The following is a 26,878-nucleotide window of genomic DNA, read 5'->3' as shown; positions in this document are numbered from 1 at the left end:
TATTTATTTTTTATCACAATTAAATATTTTTGAGCCGATTGAAAAATGATTTGAGTCTAAAATGGAATATGAGTTGATTGAAAAATGATTTGAGTCATTTCATCTACTTTATTTGTTTTTTTTCTTTTGATAATATTTATTTTTTCGATTAATTTTATAAAATGACTGATCTGGTCAAATCAAATTTTCTACCTACCAAAAATCAGAAAGCGATCGCGTTCCTTTTTTATTTTGTTTTTGCCCACGCTCAATTACTTCCCCACTGTTCCTACGCCGACGGCGTCGTCGCACACTTCAACGATGATTCCGAGTCCACGCTCAATTACTTCCCCAACTTTTCGATCTACCTTTTCCTCGAAGCTATAGAATCGCCTACCTTCTGCGTTTTGGAGGACGCCGATTAGCTGATACGGCCAGGCACGGTGTGCGGGGAAGTCGGTGGGCATGGCGACGACGAGGACGAGGAACGAGATGCTGCGGGCGCACTTGGGGATGGCGCTGGTGCAGGTGGTGTATGGGGGCTATCATGTGTTGACCAAGGCCGTGCTTAATGTTGGCATGAACGAGGTGGTTTTCTGCGCCTATCGGGACATCGTCGCCCTCGCAATCCTTGCTCCCTTGGCCTTCCTCCGACGGCGCAGGTTGGCCCATTTTTTTCTTTCCTTCTCTCTCCCTCCCTCATTTGGGAAAAGAGTAAACTTTCATTATTTTCTTTGTTTTATGGTGATTTATTGTTTGATGAGGGGAAAAAAAGGGGCTCAAATATGACATAAATGGAGGGAAAGAAAGTTTGAGATCCTCCTTTCAATTCGTCCAGGTACACGAACCGAGTGAAAACAGATGGAAAAGGGATAATATAGTTCCTTTCCATTGCCCTTTACACAGATTACTTTCTTTACATAACTCAAGATGTGAGTAAAATGAATGGTGGTGTTTTTCTGATTGTTATTGGTTATTTTTGCTGGTTTCTACCCTAACTTGCTTAAGAAATTAAAGTCCTCTTTGAACTGATTTCCTTTGTTTCACTTAGATTACTCCTTTTCTTTCTTACTTCTTTTTCCTTCTCATTAAAAACAACTTACTATGCCCATAGAAATCAATGAATCAAGTTTTTTTTTATACTTTTTTTGGTTAGTGTATACTGCAGCTTGCTTAGAAAATTACGAATTCTTCTTTGAACAGATTGCTTTTTTATTTTATAATTGTGTTTCCTAAACCTAGAGGGAAGTTGCTCACCAGCTGCTAACAACTTGCTATGGCTTGAAAGTTAGCAGCTTCTATTGCTTGAAGGTTCAGTGGATCAAACACATCATTTTCTGATACTTTGCTTTTGCTTGTAAATTGAGTGAATTGGTGGCCCACAAGGCAAATAATTGAGTGAATCAGTGGACTATTTCCTAACACATTGCAGCTAAGTACAAACTTTGTGATAAAAAATTGGAAAAGCTGGACTAGCTGAGCTTCATAATAATTGGACACATTATTTATACCATGGAAAAGATGGGGAAACATAATTACAAGATGTGAAGGATTTTTCAGTATTTCTTACTATTGTACAGACTATTATCTATTACATTATATCGATAGCAAATTATCATCTCATCAGATGTTGGTAATAATTAGCTAGCACTTCGATATATTCTCTTGCATCCTTGAAACAGTTAGTATTGTAATCTATCTAGTGGAACATGTATTTAGCATGAGGAAAATGTGTTGAGGATAAAGAAAGATCTTAGGTGTCAGTTATGTTCTTCAAGCTAGCAGTATTTCCTCCATTGTGATTCGTTTTTTAAAAGAACTATGAATTTAATCTTTCATACTTTCATAATATTTTTTGTGATCACTTGTAGAATAAGTTGGCAGTGGACAAAAGGAAAAGGCCAAGTGAGGTGTGATTTAACTAAAAATTAATTACTTTTTACTGCTTGAAGGACATAATTATCTGTTAACAAAATGTTACAGATAAAATGTGGAGGAATTAGGTAATTTTGATAAGGAAAAGGGAAACACAATGTACGCATCAAGAAAGAAATTCCAATTTTTTTATCTCCCTATTGATGCCTACATCTTCAATAACTTATCTTTGTGAATGTGCTGTATCAGTTTAGCTTTGATTGCATTGTTGTTTGTTTTACCAAGTATTAGTGAGGAGAAAATATTAGGAAAAAGAAAGACATGACCTTAGAAAAGGTGGGGCATTTTCTTGCAAGATCATAGTACAAAATGAAGAGCTCACTCATGAATGTGGATTACCAATTTACCATGATGCTGGGATGGGCTTGGCTCATCTGGTAGGAATGTTTAACCTGAATCTTCCAACAAAAACATCCAGCGCAATTTTTTCCCCCCTCCTTTTATGGTTCCCTCTACTGCAAACTGTGCAACTCTCTTTAATTTTATGTCACATTGGGCCTCAAATCTCTTTTATTTTTTGGAATCATATTATGTTATAGAGTTGGAATTCTAATCTGTATAAGCATCAGATTTCTCCTTTCGAAAAACAAAGAAGTTGATCTTAGAACTCCAACCCACCAAACATTTTGGAGTTGGTATTAACTGTTTTGTTTTTGAGAATTTTGTCGAAATAGTGAGATTAAAGGATTTTATATAATATTGATAAATTATTCATACCCCTTTGGTACCAAACATTTCTTAAGAATTAGGATCCTTGATTTTTATTTTTTCAAATGCTATGATTCTTAGAATTCCTCTCACATTTTCTTATATGATTATTTACCTCAGTAATTAATTCCAAACTACTTATTGTTTACCTATCCTTTCATGTCTTATTGTTTGCCTTGATTCTCTAGAAATGAATTATCATCCATACCATCCCTGTTTGCTGAGAAAAGTAACATCAAGTGAATGTAATTTTTTATCTATGTTCCGGAATCTGTTTCTCTTTTCATATGTGACTTGGAAATGTTAGGGTTATATGATCTATAACTTGAGCTTTTAGTTCTAGTATCATGTAAATTGATAATCAAATTTCTCATTGCTGCTTTTGGTTTTTATTTTCTCATTTAAGTTGATTGCACATTTAAATAAACTATTAGGTTCTTTTATTATTTGATGAAATTGTGAGACAATGGCAAGTAAATTTTCTTCTTTGGCAGAAGCGTAGGTCTTCAAGTTTCTCCTTGTATATTTGCATCATTTTTCCTTCTGGGTTTTACTGGGTAAGTTTCATTGTTTGCTGTTGTACTTGATAATTTTTTGTCATAATTTTTTATAAAAAATAATTTCTTTTAATGTCTATCTAACTAATTTGCTAAATGTTTCTATGATTTGACAATAGGATATTTGCAAACCAACTATTGTTCGTTCTTGGCTTAAGCTTCACAAATCCAACTTATGCATCGGCTATTCAACCTTCAATACCTGTCTTTACATTTGTCTTGGCTGCTCTACTAGGGTAATGTTTTCTTTTCAAATTAAAAAACATATTCTTTTGGCTTTTTTTTACTTTTTCTATTTATTTGGAGTCTCAATTATTACAGTGTTGAGGCAATAAGCTTGGTCGCAATCGAGGGATGTGTGAAAGTTCTTGGCACTCTTGTATGCATTTTTGGATCGCTATTAATGGTATTTTATCGTGGTCCAGCTGTAGTTGGATCAGGAGCCTGTTGTCTAACTTATCTTATCAGACTAGAGTTGAAGCCTCAACATGAAGTGGTTGGATTGCTATCGACTGGGTTTCTTGGCTTCGGGTTTGAGAAGTGGCATGTTGGTGTTCTATGTTTGATAGGGAATTGTTTCTTCATGGCTGCTTATTATGTTTTACAGGTACTCAGAGCTATCTTTGTACTTCCAAACTTAGAGGTTATTGTTAATGACATGTGGCACATATCACTAATTTGGAAATCAAAGACAGCAAAAAAACAATTGATTGTATGAAAATCCCAAGTCAGTAAAAACCATGAGCAATAAGAAATTCAAGTATGAATAAGAGGAACAATAGAAAGGGTACAATAACCACACTCATTGAGGATAGTAATGATTCCTTGTATTGGGATGATAACACTCAGGTACAAATGTCTCCTATTTAATTATGTTGTATCCCTCTAGAGGTGTCAATGGTGTTTGGGTTGCATCATGCCTAGGCCAACTTGGCTCATTTTTCTATGTGTGGAGCTCGGCAGGATTTGTGCTTTCTATGACTCATATTGTCCTAAGCTATGCACATCTGGCCCGAGCCCATACATGTCAGTCCCATGGGCAATGTTTGATTAAAAATAATAAACAATTCAAAAAAATTAAAAATAAAATTCTTAAAAATAGGGAATTTTATTATTTTACATGATTAAATCTTAGGTATGCTACAATACAAATTTGAGAAGTTGTTACAATGTCAACATTTAGTAAATAATTGTTTGAGAATTTGACTTTTACTCATTTGACCTTCCATGGATTTTATGTTATAGACTACAACTTCATGTAATGTACTGTTAGTCAATCTGCAATTTCTCTCATATTCTCCACACGTTGTACATTGACAAGGGTTTCTAGGGCCAATAGTGTGGGAGGGTGAGCAGATAAAGATCTGTGTCTCCCTAGTCTTAAGCAAGAAAGATCACTATTTAAGACATTGTTGATTCGATTAGTGACATTTAGGTTTTTTGATCTAATTGTTTTGCATTTGATGATCGATCACCCATATATTAGATTTATCAAACTCAATATCACTCACTAAATCATTAAACATCATATGATTTTAAATCCTAGATGCATACCTTACCTTCAATCTTGCACACTCCTTGTCCTAAAGTTGCATGGATGGTGCCCGAAACCTTCCCCAAAATGCCTCTTACGATCCGGTTGAGACACTATCAACAATATGCACTTTATTGAGATCAAGGAAGAGTGTTGATAGTGGGCCTACGGCAATGACCTATGAGGATTAGAAAGGGAGAGTATAATAAGAAAATTAGAAATATTAGTAGAGAAAATGATGATTGAGTAAAAACATACAAGTCATGAGTTGAGAGAATGAGAATAAGAGTTGTTTGTATGAGCGATGATGGGTAGGTTAGGTGGTATTTATAGGGAAATTTGAAATTCTTTATGGTAATTATTGGCGTACTTGACCAAGATACCCCAAACTATTTTTTTTTAGTGTTATAAGCCTACTTGACTAAATTTCCTTAAATTAGTTGGTTTTATTTTAGTCAAAAATATTTTGTTGCAGGGTATTTCACCCATTCAAAATTTCAAGTTGAGCACATTAGGACATGCTTGGCCCACTCATGTGCCCATCCCAACTTGCTCATGTGTCAGGCTGAGCACGGATTGAATCCTAGTGAAGTCAGGCACAACCCAAGTGCTAAATTGCCCTAGCTTGACTCATGGGCAAGGCTGAGCCTGGCCAGCCCGACAAAAGTTGTGTCGGGCTGGGCCATGTCATGGGTAGTCTCGTCCGGTTGACACCTCTATGCCACTCTCTATTATTATTTTTTTTTCTTTTAGCCACATTAAAGTCAAGTGCCTTCAATTGTTGATAGCACCTGCTATTGGCAAATGTCAACTCGGGTTGAGTGAAGTGACCTGCTTTTGTTGAAACATATTGTACTTCTTCCTAACTCTACCGATCTACTAATTATTCTCATCTAAACTTGCTTGCTTGATACTCCAAGGATCAATTACCTCGAAGAACAGTCCTAGATGCCTTGGTTTCGGGATTGGATTTGAACTGCTTGTTCTGAGGCTTGACACATTGTCGAACCTCAAGTTTGGAACCCAATTAGATTGGCTCTGTAAGCACCTTGGCATGTGAATTCCTAACTCTTCTAACATCCATTCAGTCAGATAGGTTAGTTGGATCGGCATACACCCAGAGTGATCACCTGACCAACCACTTCAACATCCAAGCAGTAGGGTCATTTTTAGTTCATACTTACCAATTATGCATAATCACTTGTTAAAACTGAAAGGAATTAGAACGTACACAATGCAAAGATTTTGACACTGTTTTTTACTCTCCTTCAGTAGGCATATTTAAGATTTGTAAATTTCAAAGTTCCACAGTTCTTCAACCTCTAATTGAATTTATTTACCTCGTTTGCATTGGAGAGAAAAGAAAAAAAGTTCAAAATGAATTCTTATTCTACAAGATACATCATCATAAACCATATAGTTCCAACTATTTGGAGTAAGTGACAGATTTTATCCGTCCATTGAAGTCTATGGAAGGCTATGTTTCTACTACATTTAGATCTTCTTAAATTACTTTTAAATTTTATCCCTATGCAAAATACAATATTTAAATAGTTTCTTTACTTTAATGTAATCTGGCTATCTTCTTTCTACTGATTCGTGAAATCTGATTTCTTGGTACTTTTTGATGGTATTTTCTTGTTTTCTTATGAGATGTTAACCATTTCAGGCTCCAGTGTTAAGAAAATACCCTGACAGCTTATCTTTGACAGCATACTCATACTCTTTTGGCGCTTTAATGATGGTATTGACTGGGCTAATATCCACAAGTAGCTTCAACGAGTGGATATTGACAGTGCCTGAGATAATTGCCGTCTTATATGCTGTTAGTCTTGTATTCTTGAGCTCACTAGTTTAGTTAATCAATGATATATTGTCTAATGAAATTGATCTTTTTATCATTATTTCACAAAAAATTATCTTTCTTTTCAACCTCCTATCTAGGCATTGTTTAATAGATTGGCTTCCTTCAAACTTGTATATAATTGGTAAAGGTGTATCTGCTTGGCCAAAATCAATTTACGTGTTTGTAGAATTGGTGAACTACGATTTCTACCGAGGATTTTTTTTTGTGCAATCAGAGTCAATTAATTTTTCCCTTTAGTTCAGGATGTTAATTGTTAATACTTTCTCCATATCAGACATGCACTTATTATTTAGAAGGTCAATTTTCCTCAAAATGAATACGTACCTCTCATCATTGTTTAGGAGTCATACCTCTCATCTTATGGCAAATACTTGACTCGAACTAGGCCATAACAATTTTCATAGTTTGATCAGATTTTTCATGGTGGTTGGACAGAACTATTCAGACTTCTTTGGTTAACCTTATTGATAAGTTAAATATTGTCTTCAGGGAATTGTTGCATCTGCAATGAACTATGGGATAATGACATGGTCCAACAAAATCTTAGGGCCATCGATGGTATCTCTATACAATCCTCTTCAACCAGCAATGTCCACTTTATTGTCCACAGTTTTCCTAGGAAGTGCTATATATCTCGGAAGGTGCCCTCTAATCCCCTCTAACCTCCCTTGATCAGTTTTACAATCACGTAACTGTTATATGAAAAGTCTTGGACATTTGCAGCCTTGTTATTTATTCTCATGAAGTTTGTTTTCTTTCGTTGTTTGTGATCCTCAAAGTGATTTTTTTGGGGATGAACTAAGCCGAATTTGATCATGTCATAAACAGCATTGTAGGAGGGATTCTCATAATTATTGGCTTATACTTGGTCACCTGGGCTCGTTACAAGGAGACTGAATCGGCTACTATCTCATGTGATCCCAATCACTCTGCCCCACTTCTTGACGAAGAGAAAACACCCATGAAGAAGAACGAAGCTTCCTCTAGCACTTGCAATATTCCTTAGGCCAGCAATTACTGCCCCGTGGATCCTGTTTAAGCTGTTCCCTTATACCAGAAATATTCATCTTCATTTCATTCAGTAAAGCTACTGGGAACTATGATTCTTTCGGCAAAAAGATTGTCGCTCCGAGCCTGTAAAGAAGTAATTCTCTGTAAAAAGTCATCCATGATGCTGAACTTGATGTGATGAACAGGATGTCATAAAATCATGCAAATTGCTTCTCGTATTTAATCTTCCATGATGTTTTGCATAGCATAAGGTAACTCAGAAGACCGTTCCAAGCTGAAAGCTCTGTTGTTCAAGCAAGCCTCAAAAAACTTGTGTGAATATGGAGGAGCAGTGGATGTATGATCATGTATTAGATCGAGACACCCTTACATAGATGTCACAGAGATAGGGGGCATGATGTAAAGATTTGTGACTCCTAAACTTCTTCCCTTGGTTCCTCAAATTTGAAGTGGCTAAACTTTTGGTAACATCACTTCCTATCAAAAGTTTTCTACCTTTAGTCGACTCTCTAGGTGACTAATCATATCAATCGAATGACTGTAAAATAGTTGGTTGATCAACTTATAATTTTTGACTCAACTAATTAAGTCTTCGCCTAAGAAGAAAACTACTTATGCCTAGAGTCCAAGTTGTTTAGTCTTTCAAATCTCCCATTCCAAGAGTTTCTTAATTCATTGGGACTTCTCATTTGCTAAAAGGCATTATTTCTATATCTTCCTTATTTGCCAGGTATTTAATCGAACTTGACTTAGACTTCTCATTTGTCAAGAGGCTTCACCTTCAAATTCTTGTTATTTGCCTACTCTTATTAAACTTTCAAATCTATCAAATGTTATTTTGACCAACTTGAACTTCACCCATCTATCAATTTTTGTTGGACTTATCCTTTTTCACTTAATGTTTGATCAACCTCAACCCACTTGAACTTCATCCATCACTCATATAATATAAATGCCAAGTAATCTGACACACAATATGAGTAAATTCGTATAAACCTAACTTTAAATCTTTACTAAATAATCTACTTGAACTTCATCCATCACTCATATAATATAAATGTCAAGTAATTTGACATACAATATGAGTAAATCCATATGAACCTAACTTTAGACCTTTACTAAATTCATCAAATCCACATGGCCAAACTTGATAAATTCAGACATGATTGCACACTAGAGGATTGTTAATGAAATGTACTAGAATAGATTTTCCGGTAACTTAATTTGATTTAGGCCATTGGCATTGTGAAGTATGTCGAGCAAAGGGAGAAACTCTCCCTCACCCTTGGTCACCAAAACCTCCTCAACCGATAGAACACCTCTCCCTCCCACTTAGTGGCCAAAACCTCTCTCTCCTCCCTCTTTTCCTCTTTCCCCCAAATCTCTAACCTCCTCCTCGGTTTTGGTAGATATGCCTTGAGGAAGGAAGATTAAGTTACGAGCAATGGTGGATCCCCTTACTCCCTCTCCATTTTCTTCCTCTAATAGGGACAATAATACAAAAGGAGGAACAAGGATTTCATTGTTTGGATTAGGGTAAATTTTATGTTTTAATTTCTTGAGTTGCTAAAATTTGTGGGACTCAAAACATAAATACAAAAAATGATCAAGGTGACAAGCATGAGCTTGTAATATTTCGATCATATCATGTCTAGTCTACTTGGTCCGTGAGCAAGGCCAGGGAGGTTTTGCCCATAGGCTGAGTGAAGCATAACTTGATCCCGATCTAAGATTGTGACGAACGTACTTAACTTGGGCATCCATGACTCACATTTGATTCATGGCAGCGGAATACTTATATATATATATATATATATATATATATATATATATATATATATATATATATATATATATATATATATATATATATATATATATATATATATATATATATATATAAAAACATATAAAAGAGAAATATATATCAATAATAGAAAATTGAATTGTAAAAAAATAAAAATAAGAAGAATTTAATAAATAAATCATATAAAATATTAAGTTATATGACTAATTAAAGGGAAAATAATAATTTTAGAATTATTTTAATTTATTTATAATTTTCATGGTAATTAATATATATTAATTTAAAATATAATGAATTAATTAAAATATTTCAAACCAAATAAATTAAATAAATATATTTATGGTCAAACCACCCTGTCCAACTTGGGAACACAATTGAGCTGTATAGGAACCAGTCTTTACAAAATAAACCCGGTTCAAAATTCAACCCCACCATTTACCTAACCCTTGGGAAGCTAGGAGTTCTCTCTTTTCACATCTCCTTCAGCCGTCGCCGCCTCAGCCCAAGTCCACACCGCTTGAAACCTCCGGCGCCATCCGCTACACATCTCCTCAACCAGTCATCGTCTCTACCGGGGTTATTCAAAAACTTGCAGTAGGAGAATGTAGATAAGTTCGTTCGAGGAGTTCCTTAGGACGATTGGAAGAACTGCAATCCGCTCGAGTAGCCGCAACGTATCAAAGTCAGACCTAGTAGGGATACCTAAGGCAAACTGTACTTTGTCTCCCACGACGTTCTTGACGAAGTTCCAAGGTGAGTAACGCTTTGCATGTTGGTCATTGTGTTCGTTACTTCCTTAGGCAAACTTTCGTCTCCGATTTTTTTGGGTTTTCAGTCACTTGTCATCTTCATTGCTTTTACAATTAAATAGTAGCTCATTTATTGGTTTTCGTAGACAAAGCTCTATAACAGTTTAATTTATATATATTTATATATATTTCAATTTTAAAACTAATTTATATATATAATTTAATTAGGGTTTTTAGTTTTTCCAAATCCTCGACTCCCCCTTCCTATTCCCTCTACCAATCGGCGCCACTCACTGTCGCTCTCGCTCGCTGGATTTTATTCCAAATCCCTGACTCTCCTTCCGATTCCCTCTCCCAATCGGCGCGCTCACGCTCATCGTTCATTATTTTCAGGTGATATCTCGCCTGGCCCCTCTCTATCCCTCTCCTTGCATTTCACTGTGGATACCCTTCGATTTAGGTGGAGTTTTCCTTTCTTGATCTCTTCACCTTAGTGCATGATTAACGTACGCCATTAGGTGTAACTTCCATTCAAGGAGAATATATGTGGTGCTAAATTACTTAAGGAATGCCCCCACTTAAAATTGATTCTGATTCAATTCAAAGTAGATTAAAACTTTATTTCAAATGTTGCTTACTGTTGCAAGTCATCTTAGGGTTTATGATAATAAGTAACTAATAATTTCAGTATATCGGTTGGAAATAATAAATTGTATGCTTCTATGTATCTCTATTTGCTTAATCTTTTCATTTATATTTGCTTATCTTTTCATAGCCTATTTGTTGTTACTCTTCCAAAATTTATTAATGAAACTTAAAAGGGATAGCTTAAATTATTATGAGAAATAAAGAGTGGATTTATATCATAAATGATTATGTCAATATAGTTCCTATAACTGAGAAATACGAGAGGACTCCAGCTCAATACTCATAAGAAATTATGTAACTTCTCAACTAAATAAATGGAGAATAAAACCTTGTCATAGAACTTTGGTTCTATACTTTATAAAATTTATGACATTATTTATACAAGGTCAGTAATAAAAATATTTCTCTATAAATTTAGAGCATTTGCTCTGTGCTTTAAAAAGAACTTTCGGTTCTTTCTGCATGTTCATAGGCTTCAACTAAATTCAGATGATTTTTTTTTCATGGGGTGGATTGTGGGCCATTCATCCTTTCTTATGTAAGGCATCTAGTGTTGTCAAACAAGCTAACCTGTGGTGGGGCAGACTAACCCACCAAAAATTCGTCATGACTGGATAGGCCGACCAACTATCTTGGCGGGTTGGGAAATCTCCAACCCAAGACAAGTTGTGGGTTAGGCAGGTCAACCCACGAGCCAGTCAAAAAATAAAAAAATATATTTAAAGGTTGAAAACTTTGATCTTGGATTGTGGATTAGGTGGGTCAAGCTCACGAGCCAATTGAGTTTTCCATTTTAGTTTTAAATTTTAGAAGGCTTGCTAACCCAGCCCACCACGGGGCAACTCGCATGGGTCGCGGGTCCAAGTGGGTCAGTCTAGACCCCGTCTGGATTCGCCTTAAAATGGGTTGATGAAATCTCACCCCAAATTGCTTAAATTGTTTGGTGTTGCCGGCCAACTCGACAAGCCAATCCAAATTGACAACTCTAGAGGCACCTCACGGAATGGATTACAAGTCGTTCATCATATTTTTTTTCTAGACACTTTTCAAATGGATTGCTGATGGTTCACCCTATATATGTATTTGTATATGGGTGTTCACATGATATATTTCATATTGGGTGGATTACGAGCCATTCATCCCATGTATATACGATACATCTCTTTTAGGTAGACCGTAGGTCGTTCACTCGATCTCTGTATGTATAGGTGCATGCTTACAATTCATTTCATTATCAGTGGATTATGGGTCATTCACTCTCATATATGATGTATCTTCTCGAGTGAGTTGTAGGTCACTCACCTTTGTATTTATATTTATACATTATGTGTTCGAAATAAGGGAATTGTAAGTCGTTCACCTTTACTATACGACACATTCTTGATAAGTGTATTGCATGTTGTTCACCCACTTAATAAACTATGTTGAATTGTTAGATAAAGTAGACTATAATGTGTGAAATGTTAAAAAAATGAGAAATTAAGGCGACTAACGACATTAATTAAAAAGAGAATGAGAGACGAATGACATGAAAATATAAATTGTAAATTATGTTGTTGCCTCTTTGATTACCATGCACATCTCTCTCTTATCTTCACTTTCCACTTTGTGCTCACTTTCCTTTTCCATTGACCTCTAAGTTAGTTGCTTAGATATGTACATAACACTAGTGGAAATTACTTTAGAAGTATGCATGTAGTTAGTTTTGTTAGATATATATATATATATATATATATATATATTGATTCCGTCCGAAAGCTGAGTTGATGAAGGCGGGCCTTGATGTACTAGAAGTTGACGGAAAGTCGTTGCAGGGTTAGGTTTACCTGGCACCCTTCGGAAAGGCTTACACGAGTGGCTGACGATGGCAGGTGTCCAGGACGATGACGCTGCGGCTCTGCACACACTCAGACGAGCCCATGAGTCATTAGAGACCAAAAACCAAGGAAAAGTTCCCGGGTCAGGCCCTCCGACGCTCAAGTCAGGTATTTTCTTCCCCAGAAAGCACAGAGAAAGGACGAAAAGTAAAGACTAGTGAGAAATGACGAGTGAGCGTACCTGCATAAGGGACAAGGCATCCCTTTTTATACTGCAAAGGAAGTTTCTGGGTCTGACGGGTGTCAGGGAATGTCGGCTGTCAGGCTTTGTCTGGCGGTGATTCACACGTGGCTCTTCTTAATAGGCTAGCGGCAAAACCAAAGGCGTATTGAGCCCCGAATGTTAGCATATTCCCTGACACCTTGATTATTCTCTGACATTCTCTGACAAGTGGTTACGATTCCTTGGCTTGTTTGTCCTGTAGTGTCTGGACGACGAGCCTGTATTCCGAGATCTGTACCCCGACCTGCTCCCCGACCTGCTTCTATATACATGTTATCCTTGGCTAGTATGTCCCGACCTGCACGCTAAGTCTGTATCCTGCCTTGCTTCTATCCACTATTATCCATGGCTTGTACGTCCCGACCTGCACACTGAGTCTGTGTCCAGAACTGTTTACTGCTATTCATAGATTGTACGTCCCAACCTGCACGTTAGGTCTATGTCCAGACCTGTTTACTGTTTTACTGCTATCCATAGCTTGTACGTCCCGACCTACACGCTTGGTCTGTGTCCAGACTTGTTTACTATTTACTGCTATCCCTGACTTGTACCTCCCGACCTGTACGCCAGGTCTGTTTATTCTACGCCCAGAGCCTTCTTTCCTTTACCTTTACTTGGCTAGTGGGCTCAGTCTTCATCTGTACTTGGCCCGTGGGCCCTGCCCTTGATCGCTATCAGGGTCGGCCCTTGTTTGACTTACACTCCCATCTTTTGACTGTCCCCTCAGTTGAGACTTGTACCCTGGCCCTGTAAGCTTGACTTCTGACCAGCCACGTAGGCTTGACTTTTGACCCCCACGTAAGCTTGACTTTTGACCTCCATGCAAGCTTGACTTCTGACCAACCCGTGGTCTTGACTCCTAACCACATCATCTTACTGACCCCACGAACATGCACCATATCACAAGCCTCCCCCTCAAGTCTAGTCGAAGGAGGCTCTAGTCCAACTGATTAGACTCAAGTCCTTCTATTGCCTGACCTGGCTTCTGTTTCCTCCGCAAACCTGTATTTCATCTATACTATGCAAAGTTTCCCTTCATCCTTGGAGATGAAGGGCTCCTTCTATACGTATGCTGACTCTTCAACTTCCGAGCTCACTCTTTTCCCGTAAATGTCCCATGGTTTCCCAAGCGTCGGCTTACATTCCAAGGAAATCCCTTCACCTTCTCCTTCCTTATAAAAGGTCCGAGCATCTAATACCTCCAGCTATCCGCTTACTAATACAATATCTTGTCTCCATGGAACCTACAACAGAACCTAGCGAACTTGCTTCTTTACTTCGGCAAACTTCCCATCTGCTAGAGTTATCAGCTTGGAAGGAGGAAGCTTCGCTTCAACAGATTGCAGCTCTAACGGAATAACTGGCTCAGAAGGAAGAAATCTTGTTGGAAATGACTGCGAGCTGAGATCTCCAAGCATCCCTTACTCATGAAATCGAAAACCTCTGGTTGGCCGCCAAATCCAGGACCCGGGCCGAAGTTGCTCTCAAACTGAAGGCTCAATCGGACTTCCAAAGCCAGGTGCACTATATTCTTTATTTGAAGATGAAGTACGAAGATGAGGCGACTCTCCTGAAAGAGGAAGGACGGATCAAAGACGACACCATCGGGCAACTGAAGCGTGCTATCGACCTTATCCAGGAAGATCTGACTAAAATTCGGGCTCATCTGACTAAGAAGGATCAAGCCTCTGGATCTGACAGCAGTGTAAACCCTTAAAAAATGTACCCCTGATTAACGAAATAAAACTTGTTTTGTTTTTTGAGTTCCATTCATGATGCGGCCCCATACCTTATTACCCGGGTTTCATTATGTTTCTATAGAACACCTGCATTTCTCTAATAGTTCCAACAAAAATAGCAAAAATAATAAAGATAGCGTACGTACCCCTTTCTCTTTTTACCTCATACCATATGAGACAAAGCAAACGAGATACTTGAGGAGGTGCCTGCGAGATTTCATATTTAGCAAGAACCCTTGAAATACGGCTTACTGACCCATCCGTCACGATAACTTGACTTGCTGCATTTTTCGTCAGCAAATATAAAGAGTACTAACCGAGAAATTCATTGCACCGACCGTGAAGGTCGTTGGGCATGAGAGTCTTGCTCACTTATAACTCACATTGTGACGAGAGTCTGGGATAGCCGATTGGGAAGGTCGTTGGGCGTGAGAGCCTTGCTCACTTATAACTCACACTGGGACGAGAGTCTGGGACAGCCGACCTGGAATTCTTATGAAAACTAGTTCGGCTATAGATGTTACCGACCTGGGAGTAATTTCCCGACCAGGATAAATGTTGCCGACCTGGGGGTAATTTCCCGACCTGGATAAATTTTGCCGACCTGGGGGTGATTTCCCGACTAGGGATTGTGTGAAGAAACCGCTTCTACTTTGTCTGCAGGCAAAAGATACATAGTATCAGATGTATTGCGAAGATAGAAACATTAAAATCTCACTGAGCCGGTGGAAAGGATGTCTTGTGGCCTCGCCACAATAAAATTTCTTTCCCGCCACTTTTCTTCGCTGCTTCCCGAGAAAATCGTGTGGTAAGCGTTTCCATACTCCCGCTTCATCTCATGATTTCTTTATCACGTCCATCATTAATACGCTTCCTAGGGGATCGACACCTGTCCCATGCCTTTATTACTTATGCAGTATGACGCCGCCGACACCACTCCTTTTTGTACATGATTTCCCATGAGAACATGCCCCTCTGCTATCGGACGGCTTTAGGCGCTTCACCCAAAAAGATACTCGACACCTCTTTTCTTTCATATTCCCTAGGAAAACTCCCTTTATAAACCCTAAAGGCAGTCCCCAGTCGTTGCCTCGAGCATTTCGGCTGCTTTCTTCTTCTTGCTGCTTCGCTATCTCTGGTGTACCGACTCTTCCCTTTCTAGACTCTTCACACTTTGTGTTCTTCTTCTTCTCGACTGACTTCTTCTCCAACCTCCCTTATCTTGATAATGGCTGACGGTAAGACCACCCTTTGGTATTCATGCTTCATTTCTGATATAGATGATCATGACCTATCTGTGATTCGGTCTGACCTGCGACTTAGTGATGCTTATGAACTCAGAGTTCCTACACCCCATGAACACCCCGCCAACCCTCCGGAAGGCTTCATGACCGTTTTTAGAGACCAGATTTTAGGTGGCCTTCGGTTTCCTATACCTCCCTTTATCTCTTCCCTGAGCCGCTACTTTGGCATCTGCCCCTCTCAATTTGCTCCCAACTTTTTTAGAGCTGTATATGGCACAGTCATTCTATGTCGCATATACCAGATTCCCTTGACCGTTCAACTATTTCATCATTTTTACTCTTTCAAACGTTCGGATCCGGGAGTGTTTATGGTACAGGCTAGGCCTGGTTTCAAGTTCTTTTCTGACATGCCCTCTTCCAACAAGGGGTGGAAGTCACGCTTCTTCTTTATTAGATTACCTACATCCTCACCGTTGGTCGAGCTGACCCAGTGGTGCTCTGACATCCCTTCCAACCTCCCTGTACATCACCATCAACCTTCCTGCGACGCTGCTTCAGAAAAACTTCAAGGAGTGAGCGTTCGCTTGTCTATACTACTACTGGAAGACTTTTTGTATTTGTTCGGGCTCAACCCAGTTCAGACAGAAATAGAGGCTCCGTTAGGTAAGACCCCGTTTTCCTCTTTGCTATTCTTCATTGACTGAGGTATCTTTCTTTCCCTTTGCAGAGGCTGCCATGGTCCGGGCGTATTCCTCCGATGTAAAATGTCAATCTTTCACCATTTTGAAAGTTTTAAGTGCAGAGCTTAAGCAGGGCTTGGCAGCCTCTTCCCGGTCTGCCCCCTCTACCTCACAGCCCGCTCCACCGGCGCCAGCTCAGGAAGAAGCTTCCTCGGTTCTTCCCTTGGAAGTGGCTCTTATAGAGGACCTGGCCACTGTAGAGCAGGTCGAGGAAGAACGAGCCGCATCTCCCCCGCCTGCCCAACGTCTAAGGCTCCAGCGCAAAAGGAAGAGGGTTACTCCAGCAACTCAGGCATCACCTCCACCGCTTCCTTCCGGTCGTCGCTCCTCTGCCGCCTCTCAATCTGTAGCGGTTAAGACTGTTACGCCCGACCGGGAGATGGCTATTGAGACAGAGGTTCCCATTTTGTCGCTACGAACATTAGCTCCATCACCTGGTCGGGATTTACCTCCTGAACAGGCTATTCTCCTAGCTCAGGTCCCCTCTCCCGGGCAGCTACCCCTGCCCATAACGGATCAGCCCGGGAGTTCTGTAACTCTATTCGCCTCCCTTCCAGCGCCCGCCCCGGCCTCTACTTCTAGATCTCGGGGGAAAATTCGCAAGAAGTATGCCTTTACTGACTCTTGGCGCCTGCCTTCTTCCACAGTGTCCGGCGCTGACGAAGAAACTGCCGAAGAGGCTCCTCCCCCTGTTGCCCTGGTTGAACTACAGGGCGATTTGGCGGCATCTTGGCGATCAGGCAATCGAAAGTTTTGGAAGAATCCTCCGATGGAGGGACTGGATCAAGTTGCTCGCCAGATGGTTTCTGTAAGTTATCTTGCATCAAGGCTCCTCTATTGGAATCTCTTATAATCCTCATTTATATATCTAACGCAGGCCTGTTCCGCCAATCTGAGCGCCATTCAATACGTCTCCCGCTTGCAGAGGGAGAATGAAGTATTAAAGGCTCGTCTTGAGGAGTTGGAGTTGCCACCAACTCCCCGTGATCCTCTCAACCCGACCCCTGGAGACTTAGCGAGTTATCTTCGATTGATTGGGGATTCTGCAGAGTCTGCCCGCCACATTTCCCATGCAGCTTTTGATAAAATAAAGACCTTAGAAGCAGCTCTGCAGACAAGCGAGTCCAAATTGACTTCTGAAACGGAGAGGCGTCGCTCGCTGGTAGTTGAGCTGGATGCAAAGGACGCCCAGTTGACGAGTCTGCAAGAAACCCGGGAGACTCTTCGGAAGACTTTAACTGACGTCCAAGGTCAACTGGCTTCCAGTTCAGATCGGGAGAATGCCCTTCACAGCCAATGGGAAGTCAGCCAAGCGACCCTTAAATCAATGCAGGCTGACCTTTTGAAATCTCAAGAGAATGTCTCCCAGGGACAACAATATTTGACTTTGGCCCGAGCTGATGCAGAAAAAGCCAGAGCTAATACGGAGAAGGCCCGGGCAGAGTTGACAGATTACCAGGCGGGAGAAGTGGGTCGTCTACGAGCATACAGGCGAGCTTATGTCTCCTCCCCCTTCTTCTTGAGGTAAATCGGAGGTCTAATGAATCTCATGCTATGTTGTGGTGCGGCCGGAGGGGCTCGACAAATGTTTGAGCAAGATTTGCTTCGCGCTGCCCCCTCAGAAGATTTCTTAGATACTTCCCGCCTAATGAATGAGCTCCCGGACGGGGCACTCCCTACCTTCAAAGATGACGACGACTTATTCCTCCTCCCTGAGCCTCCTGCTGACGCTGCTCCTGGCTCCCCTGTGCCTCCTGCTGACAATCATCCTTGATGCGGCTCTATATGCTGAACTATTAATGTAAACATGAAACTGTCAAAACTTTCACTCAGATTGTTTGCTGTGTAATTTTAAATTTGCCTTCTCCTTGTACTATTTAACTCTCTTATGACATATTAACCCTTTTATGATATGATATGCTCGCTTATTTTCAATCTTCCCTTAGCTCATTGACTTCTTATTAGTTGCTTTGTATGCTTCCTGACCCTTATGAACCTTAGCAATATGGAGATGTACCTTGATCTTCTGGTTTCAGTTTTACATAGCCTTGGTTGGGATTCAATTTTTTTACCCTGACCTGTTTTCCTTGTCTCTTTCTGCTGACCGCTCAATTTAGCTTAGCAAATCCTCCTGGTCTGCTCCTTATACCATAATCCAGGTCAGGAAATAATTCCCGATCAGGAAATTTAGAGTTACGACCAGATCGTCCATTACCCTGATCTGCCTTCTCCACTGAAATACACTTGTTCTACTGATCGCTTAGCTTAGCTTAACAAATCGCCCTGGTCGGCGCTTATATCTCGACCTTTTTAGCTTGCCTCTCTATGCTGCCCGACCTGGCTCGGCCATACTCCTTGGTCTATTCTTTTCCTTGTAATCCCAGATCGGGAGGGCGAAGGCACTTTTCCTAAGAATAATTGTTGTCTTTTCCCGAGATCCGTCTCCTCATACTTTGCGCCGATACTTTTCCCAATATACCCTTGGGCATTATTTTCAAAGAAAATCCGTCGGTTCTCTTTATTCCCGCCAATTATTGTGCACCGGTGGATGATGTCTAACGAAATTGCCCCTCTGCCCTGCGCCTATAAATAGTCTCCTCCAGTTTTTTCTTTTAGACTTTGCTTGTCTTCTTCTTCCTTCCCGCTTGATTCCCTTATTGCTCCTGAGTCTTTGCTGTTGCGTTAATAGCTTCCTTCTGGATCTCTCCTTCCTCTGTTTCTTTCCTCATGGCATCCCCCTCTTTTCTTTCTTCTCTGGCGGCGATATATTACCCTAGCTCATCTACTTTCGATGAAATGGATCGGGATGACCTGCGATATGTTGGTGCGGGAAGCATCCGACGATCGAACCTGAATTTTGATAATGGCAAAGGATTCAAAGTTAAGGGTTGTTGTAATCTGACATGGTTGAATGAGTTTTTCAGGAAAGTCCTAGCTGCGGTTAGGCAAAGGGAAAAACCCTAGGGGGTGGTAACCCTAGGTCATAGGGGGTGGTAACCCTATGCGGAAAGTCTTGGCAGGTCGATAGCTTCAGGCAAAAGTCCTAGGGGGTGGTAACCCTAGGTGGAAAGTCCTGGTGTCGCGAACCAGGTGAAAGTCTGGACTAGCCGGGAAGCGGATGTCCAGCAGAAAGTCCGGAAGCATCGAGTGCTGAGCAAAAGTCCAGTCGATCTGGAGGATCGACTGGCAACAGGTAAATCTCCTGAGTGGAGTAGGTGAGGACGCGTTCGGGTCGACCTAGGATTTCCGGTTGGAAATCCGAAGTCAGACTCGGACAGTCCGAAGACTGTCAATTCTTCTTTACGATGTTTTGTCTTATTCTAACACTGTCTTGCAGGGGATTTTGCTCGGACTAACATTTGTTTGCAGGTGAGGAACCTGTTGGAAAAAGGCTGTCCGGGCGCCCGGGACCAAAGTTTATCCCCTGCGCGAAGTTGACACGCGCAGCATCCTGGTTGGCTGGCCACGTCACACTCCAGGCGCCCGAAAGGGATCCAAGCGCCCGGAACATCATATAAAAGAAGGGTCAAGGTGCAGCTTCAAAAAAACAAGAATCTAAGTAATCTCCCTGCGACAAGCTGCTAACGACTCGATCCAGAAAGTGCTGCAACGACACCCCGACAACCCGGAGCTTCGATTTAGTCTTTTGTTGTCGGTATAATCTGTTTACTGCTTTAAATTGTAGTTAATCTGTAATAGTTTTATCGTGCTTATAGTTGTTGCCCACGGAAAGCGATCAAGGATCGCGGGCCTTCGAGTAGGAGTCGCTTTAGGCTCCGAATGAAGTAAATCTTCCTGTCTCTCTATGTTTGTTATTTCTTTATTCCGCTACGTTTTTACTCGTTTGTTTTACGAATCGAAAGAAATAGCCACGAACGCTATTCACCCCCCCTCTAGCGTCGTCTCGATCCAACAATTGGTATCAGAGCGGGGTCGTTTTGAATTGGTACAACCACCTTTCAAAACAAATTTTTCTTTCGATTTTATATTTTTCGGAGTCAATTAGAATTTAGCCTTAAAGCTTTATTCTAATTGTTAGAATAAGTAATGTTAGAATAAGTAAAGGGGTATTTTTATCTTTTGGTGTATCTCTTCTTTTCTATATAAAGGCCTAACTCGTGGTATCTCTTGACACAAGATTTTAGGTTTTGCTTTGAACATGGTATCAGAGCCAAAACCCTAATTTCTTTTTCTACCCCGCCGAATTCCTACTGTGCCCTAGTTTTTTCCTTTTCTCCCGACACCTTCCTCTCACGCCGAAACCCACTCCAAGCCGCGGCATCAGCGCCGACGACATCCTCGGTCCGCCGCATCTCATCTGTTGCCGCCTCCCGCTTCCCCTTCGATCGGTGGCGATCTCGCCCTCGCTTTAGAGCTGCGCTGCCCCGCTCCGTCGACGCCTCGCTTCACGATGTCATTATCGTCGGCGCTAGGATCGTGTTGAGCACCAGAAGGATCCCGTTCTGTTTGGCGGCACCGAATCGGCACTCCTGTTCCGGCTTCTTCTCCTGTTCCGATTTCTTCCCCGTGGTTGGGTTTCTACGGGGTCCTTGCAGCCTGCTTCGCCACCGCTGCCACGCCCTCTTCGGTGTTTTTCTGGTCGGCGTCTTCGTACCTAAGGGCGGCCCATTCGCCGGCGTCCTCATCGAGCCCTCTGGGTCCTCCTCACTGGCGTTGCCATCTTCATCGATCATGTGCTCTTTCGAACACCAGAAGCTAGCTGCTGTTCCCATGCCCTAGAGCGATCTCTCACTGCTTTCTTCCGAGCAGCCTCTACCGCTGTTGGTTGTCTTCTGCCCGGTCACCAACAGCCAACAAGTTAACGCCGATCTCTCGCTGCTTCCTCCCGAGCAGCCTCTGCCGCTGTTGGGTTTCTTCTATCTGTCACCAGCAGCCAACAAGTTATATTCATGGCTACCTCTGGCGCCCCGAAACCAGATACCTCAATCTTTACCAACCATATCACTGCACCCCTTTCTTCCGAGCCGTTGGATGGTAAGAATTATGTCTCTTGGGCATCTCACATTGAGCTTTGGCTTGTTGGACAGGGATATGAGACACATCTCACTCAAACTGAAGAAGATGTTCTAGTTGCCGATCGTCCTCTATGGAAGAAAATTGAAGCTCAGTTGTGTTGTATTATCCGAGCTACGATTCATCCATCTCTTAGGAATGTCTTTCGTACTCACAAAACCTGCAAAACCGTTTGGACACAGGCTCAACAACTCTTTACAAACACCTCTCGGTGACTCTATCAGGTTTGTGAAGATCTCATGACCATTCTCAGTACCCATCAGATTAAGGATTCAATGTCAACGTATCTGGGTTCGGTTTCTAGTCTTTTTTGTGACTTTAATGAATTGCTACCGCCTGCGGCCACTCCTATTGAAGAGCTTGAAAATCGGAAGAAATTTTTTATGTCTCTGGCTTTATATGGTTTGCCCACAGATTATTCTCATGTTCGCGATCAGATCCTAGGCCGCCCCACCGAAGCTACCATGGACAATACCTGGGCGACTCTCCTCCGTGTCCCGGCCAAAGTCTTGACAATGCCTCCTTCAGTGTCCGTTGACTCGTCGGCTTTGGTCTCTCGACGCAACAACAAACCTCCACCTCACAAGGGTGGCAAAGGGCGTCCTTGGTGTGATCATTGCCACCGACCGGGACACACGATTGATAAGTGCTGGAATTTACATGGTCGATCGCCTCGCGCTGCTCAGATTATTCAGAGTTCTGTTGCTTCCGCAGCTTCTGCTTCACAATTAACACCGGAGCCGACCCCACTTCCTTCATATAATGACTTTCTAAAATGGTTTGAGGATCGACAGGCTTCTGATTCCACTGCTACTGTTGCACATGCTGGTAATTCCTTTGCTGGCATATCTCGCTCTTCAGATTCTTGGGTTCTTGATTCAGGGGCCACCGATCATATCACTGGTAATGATTCCCTATTTTCTTCTCTTACTACTTCCGGTTACTTACCAATAGTCACCATGGCCAATGGTTCCCAAACTCAATCCCAGGGTATTGGTATTGTTCATCCTTCTTCGTCTCTTTCCATTCATAATGTTCTTTATGTTCCCGGAGCTCCATTTAATTTGTTATAAATAAGTCAACTTACTAGGTCTCTTGATTGTGTCATTTCTTTTACTAAAACATCTATCTCCTTACAGGACCGGAGTACGGGGAGGATGATTGACTTCGGATGTGAGTCTCATGGTCTTTATCGGCTTCAAAAACCCTCTCTTGTTGGTTCGGCGGCGGCATCTCCACTTCTTATTCATGCTCAGTTGGGGCATCCAGGTCTTGATAAATTGAAACAATTACATCCTAGTCTTTCTCACTTGGAGTCTTTGTCTTGTGAGTCATGTCAGTTAGGTAAGCATGTTCGTAGTTCTTTTTCTCCTCGCACTGTGAGTCGGGCTACGTCCCCCTTTGCCTTGGTTCATTCTGATGTTTGGGGTCCGAGTCGTGTTCCTTCTACATTGGGATCACGATATTTTGTTACTTTTATAGACGATTTCTCTCATTGTACATGGTTATATTTGATGAAGGAGCGTTCAGAATTGTTTTCTATTTTTCAATCTTTTTTTCATGAAATAAAAACTCAGTTTGGTATTTCTCTTCGTACTTTGCAAAGTGATAATGCACGTGAGTATCTTTCTACTCAGTTTCGTTCTTTCTTGGCATCCCATGGTGTACTGCATCGCACATCTTGCCCTCATACCCCACAACAGAATGGAGTGGCAGAACGCAAGAATCGTCATCTCCTTGAGACCACTCGGACTCTTCTTCTTCATTCTCATGTCCCTCTTCAGTTTTGGGGTGATGTCGTACTCACCGCATGTTATCTCATCAATCGCATGCCTTCATCCACTCTTCAGGGCAAAATACCACATCATATCCTTTACCCTCGTCATCCTCTTCATCCTTTACCACCTCGGGTCTTTGGTTCTATATGCTTTGCTCATGATCTTGATCCTAGCATTGATAAACTCTCTCCCCGGTCTCATAAGTGTGTTTTCCTTGGGTATCCACGGTCTCAGAAAGGGTACAAGTGTTATTCCCCTACTCTTCGTCGGTACTTCATCTCTGTTGATGTCACATTCTTTGATTCAGTTTCATTTTTCGGGCCTTCCGCTTCCCAGCCCGAGGTTTCTCCCTCTCCACCGACACCAGTGACTATCTTTTGTCCCCTAGAGGCGTCTCTGTCATCCCCAGCTTCATCTCCTCCTTTACAGGTTTATCAGCGTCGTTCCCGTTCTGCTTTGCCGCCGACCAACACTGATGTTGCCGTAGACACATCTCTGGAGCCAAGTCCTTCGCCAGTTCCTCCGGTCCAATCTGCTGACTCTGATATTCCTATTGCACTTCGAAAGGGTATGCGTTCCACTTGTAATCCTTCTCCTCACTATGTTTCTTTGAGTTATCATCGTCTTTCTCCTTCCTATTATTATTGTCTTTCTTCCTTGTCGTCTGTTTCTCTTCCAAAGACTGCAAGTGATGCCTTTGCCAATCCTGGATGGAGACAGGCTATGCTTGATGAAATGAGTGCCTTACAGAGCAGTGGGACTTGGGACCTCGTTCCTCTACCTCCTGGGAAGTCGGTGGTTGGTTGTCGATGGGTGTTTACGGTGAAGGTTGGTGTAGACGGCACGGTTGATCGGCTTAAGGCTCGTCTTGTTGCTAAAGGCTATACTCAGGTATTTGGATTGGATTATGGGGACACCTTTTCTCCTGTTGCCAAGATGTCTTCTGTGCGTCTTTTTCTGTCTATTGCCGCAATTCGCCATTGGCCCCTTCATCAGTTGGACATAAAAAATGCATTCTTACATGGTGACCTGCTCGAGGAAGTCTACATGGAGCAACCTCCGTGTTTTGTTGCTCAGGGGGAGTCTTCTGGTCTTGTATGTCGCTTGCGGAAATCTTTATATGGTCTCAAGCAGTCACCCAGGGCATGGTTCAGTAGATTTAGTACTGTCATTCAACAGTTTGGCATGACTCGAAGCGAGGCTGATCATTCTGTTTTTTATCGCCACTCATCTACTGGTTGCATCTATGTAGTGGTTTATGTTGATGATATTGTCATCACAGGTAATGATCATCTTGGGATTTCACAAGTAAAACAACATCTTTTCAGACATTTCCAGACAAAAGATCTCGGCAAACTCAAATATTTTCTAGGGATAGAAGTGGCACAGTCTAAAGATGGAATCATTATATCCCAAAGGAAGTATGCAATGGATATTCTGGAAGAAATAGGAATGTTAAACTCAAAGACAGTCGATAATCTCATGGATCCTAATGTCAAGCTCCTACCAAATCAGGGGGAGCCTCTTTCAGATCCTGAACGGTACAGGCGATTGGTAGGGAAACTAAGCTACCTTACTGTCACTCGTCCGGATATCTCATTTGCAGTGAGTGTAGTAAGTCAGTTTCTTAGCTCTCCATGCAAAGAACATTGGGATGCCGTGACTCGCATTGTTCGATATATCAGGGGAGCACCAGGAAAGGGTCTTTTATATGAAGACAAAGGACATACTAAAGTCGTAGGATACTCTGATGCAGATTGGGCAGGGTCTCCCTCTGATAGAAGATCCACTTCTGGATTTTGTATATCTGTCGGAGGTAACCTTATTTCTTGGAAAAGTAAAAAATAGAATGTTGTGGCAAGATCCAGTGCAGAGGCAGAATATCGAGCTATGACTATTGCTAGTCAAGAACTTATATGGTTAAAACAGTTGCTTCAGGAACTAAGGTTTGGAGATGTTACACAAATGTCACTCATATGTGACAACCAGGCCGCTATGCATATTGCCTCAAATCCAGTCTTCCATGAGAGAACAAAGCATATTGAAGTTGACTGTCACTTTGTCAGAGAGAAAGTCATATCTGGAGAAATATCTACTAGTTTTGTCAACTCAAATGATCAGCTAGCAGATATATTCACTAAATCACTTAGAGGTCCCCGGATTGACTACATATGTAACAAGCTTGGTGTATATGATCTATATTCACAAGCTTGAGGGGGAGTGTTAGAATAAGTAATGTTAGAATAAGTAAAGGGGTATTTTTGTCTTTTGGTGTTTCTCTTCTTTTCTATATAAAGGCCTAACTCATGGTATCTCTTGACACGAGATTTTAGGTTTTGCTTTGAATACTAATTCTTTTATCGAATCGGCTTTTGCCCGAAGTTGGTGCAACACCACTCGAGCTCGTTATTATAACTATTCTTTATTCCCGCACTACTAATCCAAGACGTAGTCTTGGAACATATATTTTTTTTGTCTTGTTGCATATTACAAATGGCTCAACAAGAGGGGTTCAGTACTGTTCGTCCCCCACTATTCTCCGGAGATGATTTCGGTTATTGGAAGGGAAGAATGGAGACGTATCTGAAGATTCAGTTCGAAACATGGATGATCATTAAGACGGGACTTCAGCTACCTTCCGATGACGACGGCAAACCAACCCCCTGCAAGAAGTGAGACGCCTCTCTAATCAAAAAGGTGGAAGCCGATGCCAAAGCTACCTGCACCCTCCAGTGTGGCCTTACCAAAGAAGAACTCAACAGAGTCGGCCTGTTCTCTTCTGCAAAGGAGCTCTGGGAAAAGCTAGTCGAACTCCACGAAGGCACTAACGACACCAAGGTAAGTAAAAGAGATCTTTTACTTAATAAATTATATAATCTAAAGATGCAGGAAGGCGAAACGGCAAGTTCTCTACATGCGAGAATCCAAGACATCCTCAATTCTCTTCACGGAATCGGACAGAAGATAGAGAATCGGGACTTCATAAGGTATGTTTTAAACTCATTTCCAAGGAACACATTGTGAGCATCAATGGTAGATGCCTACAAAGTTTCCAAGGACTTGTCTTCAATAAAATTAGACGAATTATTTTGTGAATTTGAACTTCATGAGCAGACTAATGCACAGCCAACCGAGAAAGGTATTGCGTTGGTTGCAGGTACAAGTCGAACACGGGAACCGAGATCACGACGAAGAACAGAACCGGAGTCGGAGGTTGAACCAGACTCAGACGATGAAGACATTGAAATTACAACCGAGCTGGTAAACCTCGTAAAGAAGCTCTACAAAACGAAGGGCTTCAACAAAAGAGATCTAAAAAAGGCAGTAAAAACGAAGGAAGGTTCACAGAACTCAAAGATGAAGTTTGAAGTTACATGCTACGGCTGCAACCAAAAAGGGCACATCAAATCCAACTGCCCTAACCTGAAGGAAGTCAAAAAGCAAAGAA

General features: G+C 41.4%; 1 protein-coding gene across 1 annotated transcript; it reads left to right on the top strand.

Moving 5' to 3' along the window:
- The first annotated feature begins 232 nt into the window (after positions 1-232).
- On the top strand, positions 233-7,819 carry LOC121974971 (WAT1-related protein At5g45370-like). The gene is made up of 7 exons (XM_042526281.1): positions 233-641; positions 3,117-3,179; positions 3,299-3,415; positions 3,501-3,786; positions 6,383-6,538; positions 7,070-7,221; positions 7,409-7,819. The coding sequence occupies exons 1-7, from the start codon at positions 445-447 to the stop codon at positions 7,584-7,586; spliced, it is 1,149 nt and encodes a 382-aa protein (XP_042382215.1). The 5' UTR covers positions 233-444; the 3' UTR covers positions 7,587-7,819.
- The last annotated feature ends 19,059 nt before the right edge of the window (positions 7,820-26,878 follow it).

Source organism: Zingiber officinale, chromosome 4B (genome assembly GCF_018446385.1).
Source record: "Zingiber officinale cultivar Zhangliang chromosome 4B, Zo_v1.1, whole genome shotgun sequence".
In the NCBI taxonomy this organism is placed as follows: Eukaryota; Viridiplantae; Streptophyta; class Magnoliopsida; order Zingiberales; family Zingiberaceae; genus Zingiber; species Zingiber officinale.
This window is presented reverse-complemented; position numbering and strand designations above follow the sequence as displayed.